Genomic DNA, 13,856 nt, shown 5'->3' on the forward strand with positions numbered 1-13,856 from the left:
CCATCTTCCCTCTGGCAATCATTAATTACTCATTTTTTCTCCGGAACCACATTCAGAAACTTCTCACTACAAACAAAAAATGTAGAAAAACAGCAGCACGCATTACTCACTGGACTGTCAGCAAATAAAAAGTCAACTGGGACTGGTAGAAGCAGAACCATAACCCCCTACAGGTTTGCACTAAGCCTTGGTACATTTCATACTTGATGCATGCTGAATAATGCAGTGCTTGAAATCATGCAACCCAAAACAAAAGGAATGTGCAATGAAAATTGATAGCATAATTCAATGAGGATCGCACGTGTCTTATTTATCAGCCCCCTACAGTCTCATGATGGATACGAATTCTAAGAAGCCTGAGGGTGCTTTCTAGCAGCAGATATTAGTAGTTTAAAGGAGCACTACCATCCTACTCGGGCAAGTGAATAGATGGACAACTACAGTAAAGGCTTAGCAGATCCTCATCAGATAAATTCTGGCCCTAGGTAAAGAATGTCTCTTTAGTCCATGATCAGGATTACCCAAATCCTTGGAGGGTGAGAATCATGCAGTTGAAGTTGGGAGTAACCCCCAAAATTTCTCGGGAGCTCAGGCCAAATACCCAGTTTATCTGCCGAGAAGCCCCATGGCATGGCATGGCATGATTCAGTATTCTATCGCCATCGAATTGGATAATGCAGGTACCTAGACTTCCGGGTTCATCATAGTATTAGATGGAATAAGGAATTCAAATTGTAAATAAATTAATCCAGTCATATTTTTGAGCAAAGCCCAGGGACAAACATGAAATAAACAAGCCCATTTTAATATAAAATTAACAAAAATCCATATGCAAGCTGTATTCCCATAATAGAAATCTAAACTGGGTAAACAGTTGCATTTTTGCTAATATTTGAATTAGTCAAATTCAAATCAATTCAATGTCTTCTGAAGGCAGTGTGAGTTGGTACTCATCTGTATACCTAAGCTATTACTAACACGACAAGTATCTTCTATAGCATCTAATGTGGATATGTGCAAAAATATAGATATATTATTCTTATTTTATATTTAAAGAAGACCAGAATGTTTGTCAGGAAGTACAGAGTGAATATAGTGAAGGTAACATAGTGAAGAGATCAGATTGGATTTGTTTGCAAGACCACCTCCAATTTATATAGATGTACAGTCAAATCAGCACCAGAAACAAGTCTGCCCTAAAGTGGGCCTGGCTATAATCAGCACAAATATATCAGTTTAATTCACATAATATTGTCAGACGTTAGATTTTGCTGGATATTAGATCTGATCTGACCTTCATTTCTTAATAGAAGTGAGGTATTTGAACCAACAAAAGGGCAGCCAAAATGTCTCTCTGATAAAATGCTGTGGATCTAATGTGTGGATCACTGTTTATGAGGTTTGATTATGCATCAGTCTCTGTGATCATTCTTACCTGGCAAACTGCTCCTGCAAAGCTTGCATCTGAGACGTGCTAATTTCAGACTCCAGTGTAACTTTACGTAGTCGCTTTTCAGTCTCAAGCCTTAAACATCTCTCTTCCTCCAATTCATGCATCAGCTTCTCACACTGGAAAATACAATGAATTTCACGTAAGTATGTCAAAAAAGAGTTCTATGCATTAAAGACACAACTTCAGAAAACAAAAGGATTATCTCTGAATATTTACTGTAATTTTGTTGGTGATTTTATGATCACAAAAATTGAACATGAGAACATAAGAAATAGGTGCAGGAGTAGGCCATTCGGCCCTTGGAGCCTGCTCCACCATTCAATGAGATCATGGCTGATCTTTTGCCTCAACTCCATTCACCAGTCCTATCGCCATATCCCTTGATGCCCTTACTAGTCAGAAATCTATCGACTTCTGTTTTGAATATACTCAATGTCTGAGCCTCCACAGCCCTCTGGGGTAGAGAATTCCAAAAATTCACTACCCTCTGTGTGAAGAAATTTCTTCTCATCTCAGTCCTGAATGGCCTACCCTTTATCCTGAGGCTGTGGCCACTGGTTCTAGACTCCCCAGCCAATTGAAACATTCTCTGAGCATCCACCCTATCAAGCCCTGTAATAATTTTGTATGCTTCAATAAGATCCCCTCTCATTCTTCTGAATTCAAGAGAATACAGGCCTAGTTTACTCTATCTCTTCTTATACGACAGTCCCCCCCATCCCAGGAATCAATCTCGTGAACCTTTGTTGCACTCCCTCTATGGCAAGTATATCCTTCCTTAGGTAAGGAGACCAAAATTGTACACAGTACTCCAGGTGTGGTCTCACCAAGGCCCTATGTAATTGGAGTAAGACTTCTTTACTCCTGTGCTCAAATCTTCTTGTAATGAAGGCCAGCATACCATTTGCCTTCCTAATGGCTTGCTGCACCTGCACATTCACTTTCAGTGACTCAGGTATAAGGACACCCAGGTCCCTTTGAGCATCTGCATTCCCCAATCTTTCACCATTTAGGAAATACTCTGTGAAGTGGATTTTTCGAAATCATACTTAGGAGAAGCAGGGCATCATGGGTAAGGATAAATGGCCAAGGCACTTCTGCCTGACAACAGCAGGCGAAATGCATTTAAACTTTGCACACAGGACCAAAAGGGACCTAAGATGATTGAACAATAACAGGTCAAAGGGCTCGCTTGATTGATACTGGCCATTGGGAGATAAGGCAAGTCACAAGATGAGCACCTGGTGGTTCCATTGTATAAACTTTTGATATAATTTAAAGAAAGGTCGCGCGAAAGTATGACTCAAGTCACAAGATGAGCACCTGGTGGTTCCATTGTATAAACTTTTGATATAATTTAAAGAAAGGTCACGCGAAAGTATGACTCATTGTGGTTTGGAGACTTAAATACTGAGATTTGTAAGCAATCGAAGAGACAGCCAGGAAAAGAGCTGCTGCGCTCTAAGTTGTCTCCCTGATCAGCCCACATAGGTACCTTTTGTTTGTCTGTAACTATTTGTCTGTCAAAACTGTTCGTTGTTGTGTGGGAGACTGTTGGACTATTTGAATCTTAATAAACTGCTTGACTCTTTACCCTTGACAGGCTAGTGTGTGAAATTTATTGAAGTAATATTTTTCGCCACAACACTCTGCCTTTCTGTTTTTTCTACTAAAGTGGATAACTTCACATTTATCCACATTATATTCCATCTGCCATGTTCTCGCCCACTCACTGAGCTTGTTGAGATCCCCTTGAAGCCTCTTCACAACTGACACTGCCACCTAGCTTTGTATTATCAGCAAATTTGGAAATGTTACATTAGTCCCCTCATCCAAATCATTGATATAGATTGTGAATAGCTGGGGCCCAAGCACCGATCCTTGTGGTACCCCACTGGTCACAGCCTGCCATCCTGAAAAAGACTCGTTTATCCCTACTCTTTGTTTCCTGTCTGTTAACCAATTCTCAATCCATGCTAGTATATTACCCCCAATTCCATGTGCCCTAATTTTGTTCACCAACCTCATGTGGGACCTTATCGAAGGCCTTCTGAAAATCCAGATACACCACATCTACTGGTTCCCCTTTGTCTACTCCACTAGTTACATCCTCAAAGAACTCCAATAGGTTTGTCAAACAGGATTTTCCTTTCATAAATCCATGTTGACTCTGCCCAATCTTACTATTCGTTTCTAAGTGCCCTGTTATTGCATCCTTTTTTAATAGATTCCAGCATTTTCCCAACTACTGCTGTGAGACTAACAGGTCTGTAGTTCCCCGTTTTCTCTCTCCCTCCTTTCTTAAATAGCGGGGATACATTTGCTATCCTCCAATCTGTAGGAACCTTCCAGAATCTATAGAATTTTGGAAGATGACAACCAATGCGTCCACTATCCCAATGGCCACCTCTTTCAAAACCCTAGGATGTAGGTCATCCGGTCCTTGGGATTTATCGACTTTTAGTCCCATTAAATTTTGCTAGTACTGTTTTTTTTTTACTAATAATCTCTAAGTTCCTCATTCTCGCCACACCCTTGGTTTTCTCGTATTTCTGGGAGGTTTTTTGAGAAACAAAGTATTTATTTAATTTCTTTGACATTTCCTCATTCCCCATTATAAATTCTCCTGTCTCTGACTGTAAAGGACCTACATTTACCTTCGCCAGTCTTTTCCTTTCCACATACCTATAGAAGCTTTTACAATCTGTTTTTATATTTTTTGCTAGTTTGTGCTCATATTCCATTTTCCCTTTCTTTATCAATTTCTTGGTCCCCCTGTGCTGATTTCTAAAAAGTTCCCAATCCTGAGGCTGACTGCTTTTTCTGGCAACTTTATAAGCTTCCTCCTTTGACTTAATACTAGCTTTAATTTCTTTTGTTAGCCATGGTTGGATCACTTTTCCTTTTGAGTTTTTATGTCCTAGAGGAATATATGTTTGTTGCAAATTATGCATTATTTCCTTGAATGTTAACCATTGTATGTCCATCTTCATACCTTTTAGTGTAGTCTCCCGATCTACCATGGCCAACTTGTCCCTCATACCGTTGTAGTTTCCTCTGTTTAGATTGAAGACCTCAGTTTCAGATTTGACTACATCACTCTCAAACTTAATGTAAAATTCAATCATATTATGGTCACTTGTCCCTAAAGGCCCCTTTACCACAAGATTATTGATTAGCCCTTTCTCATTACTGGAAGCATTTCCTATTAATAAATCTCTTCCATTTGGCTATGTGTTGAACTGACTCCTAGAAGGAATTCACATGAAGGGTACTCTAATTACTGATGAGGTGGTCTTCAGTGCTGCTAGGAACAGCAAAAATGCAATATAGAATACGGAGAAAGCCTCGTGCAATCACTGATAGCATGAAAAACAAATATTTTAATTGTAAGCAGTGTAAACCACCATTAGTCAGTGGAGAAAGTTTGAACATACCTTTTACTGCGAAGCAAACAGAACAGGTTAATAGACTACTTCAGCATGAAATTATGGGAAAATTGGTCTATGGTGTACAAGATTATAACTAGCAATTAATAGAGAAGTTTCCATATTAAACTTATGCATCCCCTTTAATGCTCTTTTGTTCTCATTTGAAAGGAGAGAGAAAAATAAAACAGAGAGAAATAGAAATAGGACAGGATTTCTTAAGAACAAGCCAGTTCTAAATGGCTACTGACCAGGATGCTCTCTAAAATTTAATTTTCCATCTGGGAATTTTATTTCCTTTTTTTCTCCGCTGCTGCTGCCTCTTTCTGCCACTGTGTTCCTTTTTCAGCCACGAGTGGTTTGGTCAATGTTACACTGCAATACTGACAGGAGGCACCTTTCTCCAGGGTAGGACTCTCCTGTCAATTTCTCTCCCCTACCTCGAGGATCTGCCCTGCCGAAGGCTACTCCTGTCGGAGAACCAGACTGCTGCATTAACAGCAGCCAGGGAAATATCTGCATGTCAGACTAGTCAGGCCCCCAAGCTGATGAAGGAACCATGGGGCAGATGGCAGGACTGGGGGACTCCGAAAGGGGGGAAAGAAACAAGCAAAAGAGAAAAATCATGAGAAGAAAAATCATGAATAGGAAGCAAGAAGACAATGCTAAATTAGCACATGACCCTGGCTTGAAATGTAAAATTTCAAAAGGAATTCTTGCATGCCATATGTGGCTAAAATAAAGATTCAAATAAAGATTAGCCTTTTTCTTAAAATATATTTTTCTTCTCAATTCCTTAGATCCTCCCATCCTTGGCCAGCAATGCAAGCAGGTAAATTGCTCGAGGGTCTTTGTCAGTTTTACTCCTGAGTCAGCCTTTAGATGAAGCATAATATCAACCTGTATTTTTTCTCCTTGATGTTTCTTGCCTCCTCACAGGTAACACCTGCCTTTTCAAAAAGCTGTAATGTTATCATCCAAAATTAAACCCTAAAGAATACTGAATTCTCCCCATTGTAATGCCAATGGTCTCCTCCGTCTACTCAAACAGTGAATAAAATCCTCCTTAATTACTGCAAATCTTCATTTCAAACATTTTTTTTGAAAACAGGACAATTTGGATACTCTAATTCTTTGTTTCCTGAGGACCACCAATGCAGGATCAGTTTAACAATAAAACAACCGAATGAAAACCCTTGACAAGCTCATTAAACCCATGTCTCCATGTTGATCAGTGATAACCATTTTAATTAATCTAATGTAGCATGAGGTCAAGACATTGTCATGTTATTACCACTTCACCCTGGTTACCATCGCATTTACATTATTTTATTGGCTGATGGTGTCATACTACAGCTGGCGAAAGTTGGTCAGCAATAGAATACCACCCAAACAAGCAGCCTTCTTCTACCACTCTTCAAGTCAATGTAAGAGGCGATTTTCAACTATATTAAAAACAGAAAATGCTGGAAATACTCAGCAGGTCAGGCAGCATCTGTGGAGTGAGAAACAGAGTTACTGGACTAATAATCCAGAGGCCTGGACTAATGATCCAGAGACGTGAGTTCAAATCCCACCACGGCAGCTGGGGAATTTAAATTCAGTTAATTAGATAAATCTGGAATAAAAAGTTAGCATCAGTAATAGTGACCATGAAACTATTGGAATGTCGTAAAATCCCATCTGGGTCACTAATGTCCTTTAGGGAAGGAAAGCTGCCGTCCTTACCAAGTCTGGCCGATATGTGACTCCAGACCCACAGCAATGTGGTTGACTCTTAACTGCCCTCTGAAATGGCCTCGCAAGCCATTCAGTTGTAACTAACTGCTACGAAACATCATAATAATAAAACCAGATGGACCACCCGGCATCAACCTCGGCACCAGCTTCGGACACAATGACACACCCGGCCCAGTCGACCCTGCAAAGGCCTCCTCACCAACATCTGGGGACTTGTGTCAAAATTGAGAGCGCTGTCACACAGACTAGTCAAGCAACAGCCTGACATAGTCATACTCACAGAATCATACCTTTCAGCCAATGTCCCAGACTCCTCCATCACCATCCCATGGTATGTCCTTTCCCACCGACAGGACAGGCGCACCAGAGGAGGCGGCACAGTGGTATACAGTTATGAGGGAGTGGCCCTGGGAGTTCTCAACAATGACTCCGGACCCCATGACGTCTCATGGCTTCAAGTCAAGATGGGCAAGGAAACCACCTGCTGATTACCACCTACCGCCCTCCCTCAGCGGATGAATCAGTACTCCTCCATGTCGAACACCTTGGAAGCAGCACTGAGAGTAGCAAGGGCACAGAATGTACTCAGGGTGGGGGACTTCAATGTCCATCACCAAGAGTGGCCTGGTAGCACCACTACTGACCGAGCTGGCTGAAAGACATAGCTGCCAGACTGGGCCTGCGGTTGGTGGTGAGAACCAACATGAGGGAAAAACCGACTTGACCTCGTCCTCACCAATCTACCTGTCGCAGAGGCATCTGTCCATGACAGCATTGGTGGCAGGGACCACCGCACAGTACTTGTGGAGACGAAGACCCGTCTTCACACTGAGGACATCCTCCATCGTGCTGTGTGGCACTACCACCATGGTAAAAGGGATAGATTCAGAACAGATCTAACAGCATAAAACTTGGCATTCATGAGGCGCTGTGGGCCATCAGCAGCAGCAGAATTGTACTCCGCCAGGAGCAACACCAGGCGCACCTAAAAATGAGGTGCCAACCTGGGTAAGCAGCAACACAGGACTACATGCATGCTAATCAGCAAAAGCAGTATGCTATAGACAGAGCTAAGCGATCCCACAATCAACGGATCAGATCAAAGCTCTGCAGCTCTGCCACATCCAGTCGTCAATAGCGGTGGAAAATTAAACAACTAATGGGAGGAGGAGGCTCCCTGAACTTGCCCAGCCTCAATGATGGTGGAGTCCAGCATGCGAGTGTAAAATATAAGGCTGAAGCGTTTGCAACCATCTTCTTAGCCAGAAGTGCCAAGTGGATGATCCATTTCGGCCTCCTCCTGATGTCCCCACCATCGCAGAAGCCAGTCTTCAGTCAATTCGATTCACTCCACATGATATCAAGAAATGGCTGAGTGCACTGGATACAGCAAAGGGTATGAGCCCTGAAAACATCCCGGCTGTCACACTGAAGACTTGCGCTCCAGAACTAGCCGCGCCGCTAGCCACGCTGTTCCAGTACAGCTACAACACTGGCATCTATCCGACAATGTGGAAAACTGCCCAGGTATGTCCTGTCCACAAAAAGCAGGACAAATCCAATCCGGCAAATTACCGCCCCAGCAGTCTACTCTCAATCATCAGCAAAGTGATGAAAGGTGTTATCGACAGTGCTATCAAGCGGCACTTACTCACTAATAACCTACTCACCAATGCTCAGTTTGGGTTCCGCCAAGACCACTCGGCTCCAGAACGTATTACAGCCTTGGTCCAAACATGGACAAAAGAGCTGAATTCCAGAGGTGAGGTGAGAGTGACTGCCCCTGACATGAAGGCAGCATTTGACCGAGTGTGGCATCAAGGAGCCCTAGTAAAATTGAAGTCAATGGGAATCAGGGGGAAAACGCTCCACTGGCTGGAGTTATACCTAGCACAAAGGAAGATGGTTGTGGTGGTCGGAGGTCAATCATCATAGCCCCAGGACATCGCTGCAGGAGTTCCTCAGGGCAGTGTCATAGGCCCAACCATCTTCAGCTGCTTCATCAATGGCCTTCCCTCCATCATAAGGTCAGGAATGGGAATGTTCACTGATGACTGCACAGTGTTCAGTGCCATTCACAACTCCTCAATTAATGAAGCAGTCCATGCCCACATGCAGCAAGACCTGGGCAACATTCAGGCTTGGGCTGATAATTAGCAAGTAACATTCGCGCCACACAAGTGTTAGGCAATGACTATCTCCAAGAAGAGAGTCTAACCACCACCCCATGACATTCAATGGCACCGAATCCCTCACCATCAACATCCTGGGGGGTCACCATTGACCAGAAACTTAACTGGACCAGCCATGTAAATACTGTGGCCACAAAAGCAGGTCAGAGGCTGGGTATTCTGCAGTGAGTGTCTCACCTCCTGACTTCCCAAAGCCTTTCCACAAGGCACAAGTCAGGAGTGTGATGGAATACTCTCCACTTGCCTGGATGAGTGCACTCAAAAAGCTTGACACCATCCAGGACAAACCCGCCCACTTGATTGGCACCCCATCCACCACGTTAAACATTCATTCCCTCCGCCACCAGTGCACCATGGTTGCAGTGTGTACCATCTACAAGATGCACTGCAGCAACTTGCCAAGGCTTCTTCAACGGCACCTCCCAAACCCGCGACATCTACCACCTAGAAGGACAAGGGCAGTGGCCGCATGGGAACACCATCCCCTCCAAGTTCCAAACCATTCTGACTTGGAAATATATTGGTATTCCTTGATTGTCGCTGAGTCAAAATCCTGGAACTCCCTCCCTAACAGCACTGTGGGAGTGCCTTCACCACGCGGACTGCAGCGGTTCAAGAAGGCGGCTCACCACCACCTTCTCAAGGGCAATTAGGGATGGTCAATAAATGTTGGCCTCGTCAGCGACGCCCACATCCCAGAAATGAAGAAAAAAAAGTTAACATTTCAGGTCGATGACATTTCATCAGAACTGGAAAAAGTTAGAGATGTAACAGATTTTAAGCAAGTGCAGGGACAGGGAAAGGGGTAGGAGAGATTAAATGACAAATGGTATGATGGTACAAAGCAGAAGGAGATGGTAATGGAACAAGTAAAGAAACAAAAGATGGGTCTAGAAGAAGTGTAAATGGGTATAGCAGAATCAACAGCTGCCATCTGAGAACATAGGGGCAGATGTTATGGCCCGAAATTCTTGAACTCAATGTAGAGTTCAGAAGGCTGTAAGGTGCCTAAAAGAAAGATGAGGTGCTGTTCCTTGAGCTTATGTTGAACTTCATTGGAACAGTGTAAGAGGCCGAGGACAGAGAGATCAGAGTGGGAGTGGAGCGCAGAATTAAAGTGACAGGCGACCAGAAGCTCGGGGCCATGCTTGCGGACTGAACGTAGGTGTTCCGCAAAGTGGTCACCCAATCTGCTTTCGGTCTCCCCAATGTCAAGGAGACCGCATCATGAGCAGCGAATACAATATACTAAATTGCAAGAAGTACAAGTAAATCACTGTTTCAGCTAGGAGGAGTGTTTGGGACCCTGGATGGTGGGAAGGGAGGAGGCAAAAGGGCAGGTGTTGCATCTCCTGTGCTTGTACGGGAAGGTGCCGTGGGAAGGGGAGGGGGAGGGGGTGATTGAGGAGTGGACCAGGGTGTCGCGGAGGGTGCGGTCCCGTCGGAATGCTGAAAGGAGTGGAGGTGAAGATATATTTAGTGGTGGGATCACGCTGGAGCTGGCGGAAATGGTAGAGGATGATCCATTGAATGTGGAGGTTGGTGGGGTGAAAGATAAGGACAAGGGGAACTCTATCGTGGTTCTGGGAGGGAGGGGAAGGGGTGAGGTCAGAAGTGTGGGAAATAGAACGGACATGGTCGAGAGCCGTAGCAACCACAGTAGAGGGGAATCCTCGGTTGAGGAAAAAGGAAGACATATCGGAAGCACTAGTATGGAAGGTGGCATTTTCAGAACAGATGCGACGGAGATGGAGAAACTGGGAGAATGGAATAGAGACTTTCAACTGCTGGCTGTCGATTTCTCACCTAAAAACCAGTGACCAGCAGAGGAAAATTCAGGTGGGCATAAAGGAACATATCTCCTCAGCCTGTTCCACCATTCAATGAGATCATGGCTGATCTGTGACCTAACTCCATATACCTGCCTTTGGCCCATATCCCTTAATGCCTTTGGTTAACAAAAAGCTATTAATCTCCGATTTAAAATTAGCAATTGATCCAGCATCAATTGCCATTTGCGGAAGAGAGTTCCAAACTTCTAACACCCTTTGTGTGTAGAAGTGTTTCCTAATTTCACTCCTGAAACGTCTGGCTCTAATTTTTAGACTGCCCCCAGTCCTAGAATCCCCAACCAGCGGAAATAGTTTCTCTCTATCTGCCCTATCTGTTCCCCTTAATATCTTGAAAACTTCAATCAGATCACCCCTTAACCTTCTAAATTCTAGGGAATACAACCCTAATTTGTGTAATCTCTCCTCGTAACTTAACCCTTGAAGTCCGGATATCATTCTGGTAAACCTATGTTGCACTCCCTCCAAGGCCAATATAACCTTCCTAAGGTGTGATGCCCAGAACTGCACACAGTACTCCAGGTGTGGTCCAACCAGGGTTTTGTATAGATGTAGTATAACTTCTACCCCCTTGTATTCGAGTTCTCTAGGTACAATTGCCAGCATTGCATTAGCCTTTTTGATTATTTTCTGTACTTGTTCATGACATTTTAATGATCAATGTACCTGGACGCCCAAGTCTCTTTGCACATCCACTGTTTTTAGCTCTTCACCATTTAATAAGTACCCTGTTCTCTCCTTGTTTGGTCCAAAGTGGATGACCTCACATTTGCTTACATTGAAATTAATTTGCCACAGATTTGCCCACCCACATAATCTATCAATATCCCTTTGTATTTTTATGCTTTCATCTACACTGCCGCCTATCTTTATGTCATTGGCAAATTTGGATATATGACTTTCTATGCCATCAACTAAGACGTTAATAAATATTGTGAATAGTTGAGGCCCCAACACAGATCCCTGCGGGACACCCCTCGTCACATCCTGCCAATTTGAGTACCTACCCATTATCCCTACTCTCTGTCTCCTGCCGCTCAGCCAGTTTCCTAACCAGGTCAATAATTTGCCCTCAATTCTGTGGGCTTCTAACTTAGGTAACAGTCTTTTATGTGGGACTTTATCAAATGCTTTCTGGAAGTCCATATAAATAACATCCATAGACATTCCCCTGTCCACTACTTTAGTCACCTCTTCAAAAATTTCCATCAGGTTTGTCAGGCACGACCTACCTTTCGCAAATCCATGCTGGCGCTCTCAGATCAACTGAAAAATTTTAAGGTGTTCAGTCACCCTATCCTTAATTATAGACTCTAGCAATTTCCCAACAGCAGATGTTAAGCTAACTGGTTTCTCTTGCTCACCATTCTTAAATAGTGGCACCTTGGACCCTTGATGCCAAAGGGCAACGTGATTTAATTTTCAGGTCGGCTTTTAAATGGGCGCCCAGCAATCTCAGCCACAACAGGTGGGAAGCTGTTTAAATATGCAAATCTTTGTCCTATGCCAGTTGTCAGACCCCCATCGCAACTTTCATGTACAAATGGGTGAACCGTGCATTTATGTACACTGGGTCCAGGCGTCGTGCGGCCTATCCAGCAATCCTTAAAGGGACCGCTGCAAGCCACTCAGGAAAATTTAAACTTTTGTGGGTTTTAATATTTTTGCGGGTTCAGGAGGAGCATGAACATTTTCTGGTTCACTGCAGGGCCATTCTAGCCCCCTCGCCTAAGTTGGGATGAGCCCCCCACCCTCCCCTCCCACAGGCCATGTAGAAGCCAGCTGATTTCCAACCTTCTAAAACTGTCAAGCTGCAGTGCAGTGCCCATTTGTGGCCGCAGTTCACTAGCTGAATGCAAAATGAGGCCCAAACCCGGAAATGTTTCAGGCTTCCCGACCATCCCGCCTACTTTGCGTCCATTTTGGGCGCAGATTGGAAATGTCCAAAGTAGCATTTAAAAATGAGGTACATTCATTTTTTCCCTTCAATAGTTATAGCTAAAGTGTGATTTTATGAATTATTGTTCCAATATAATTCCTTATTCTTTGAAAAGTATTAATTTTGTACATTCATTTTCAATAGAAAAATTGATTCATTATAAATTCTGAGTTCTTAAGATTTGGATTTAATGTGCGTTTGTGAATAGAAATGGACATCTTTGTTGCTCCAGGTTAAAATCATCATGAATGCTATAATAGCTTAAGATTTATTACACTAAGATTTATTGAATAAAAAGTACAGCATGATTGTTACTGTCTATAACATTTTTATTTTGTTCATTATTAATTTCAGTATAAGCTTCAAAATTGTCTAAGATTTTTCTATCAGTGATGAAGTTCCTTGCTGAGGCTGTAACCAATTTCATATCAATATTTGGTTTTAGTCGTCTGCATAATGTTTGACTTTTTGTCAAAGACACTAGAGGTGTAATTCTTCTTGGGCAGTAACGCAAATCGGGCGATAGTGAATTGGCAGAAAAATTCCTAACAAGTTTGTCTGACAAATGTTATTCCCTGTGCCATATGTTACGTATCAGCAATCTTGCTCAGTAATGTACATATGAAAGCACTGCCGTATCAGTGACCATGTGGGTACAAAGAATGAATACTTAAATGCATAGCAAAAGATAGAAAAGTAAAATAAAGTACAATACTTTTGGATTTTGTGAATGTAATATTGATAAACCAGCTATCATACAACAAAGGCCTTTGTATCATTAATTACTAAACACATAAAAATGAAGTACCTTTTATCAAGTATGGTACAAGGAATGTTGTTTGTTGAGTTTGACAAAATATTGGTACAGTAATACAACTAAATTGTCGATATACAATCATTATGGAATTAAGAAAAAAAACTTTCAATTATACAGCACTTTTCACATCCGCCGGATGTTCCAAAGCACCTCACAGCCAATGAATTACTTTTAAATTGTAGTCACTGCTGTTATGTAAGGAAAGACAGCAGCCAACTTGCGCACAGCAAGGTCCCAGAAGCAGCATTGATACAAATTAATTCTAAGTTCCTTACAATCATTGTTGAACTGAAGGCCAATTTATCTTTGTTCTGAAGTTAAGATTGAGTGTAGAAGCAGGTAGTTTATGTTGTGCAGTGACAAACCGGAATAACTAGCTGCAGAGACTTGTGGTTAAATTTGATCTTTGCAATGTTCACCGAGCCATTTAACAAAAA

General features: G+C 42.7%; 1 protein-coding gene across 3 annotated transcripts in view; it reads right to left on the reverse strand.

Annotated features, from left to right (window-relative positions):
* LOC147120530 (nck-associated protein 5-like) overlaps window positions 1–13,856 on the reverse strand; it is a 974,633-nt gene that overhangs the window by 514,917 nt on the left and 445,860 nt on the right. For all 3 annotated transcript variants that reach the window (XM_085986588.1, XM_085986589.1, XM_085986591.1), the window contains one exon: window positions 1,436–1,569. In XM_085986588.1, the coding sequence (XP_085842714.1) occupies window positions 1,436–1,569 (134 nt within the window). The remainder of the gene's footprint in view (window positions 1–1,435; window positions 1,570–13,856) is intronic.

This window comes from Somniosus microcephalus, chromosome 4 (genome assembly GCF_052327205.1).
Source record: "Somniosus microcephalus isolate GS21.2 chromosome 4, FLI_Smic_1.0, whole genome shotgun sequence".
In the NCBI taxonomy this organism is placed as follows: Eukaryota; Metazoa; Chordata; class Chondrichthyes; order Squaliformes; family Somniosidae; genus Somniosus; species Somniosus microcephalus.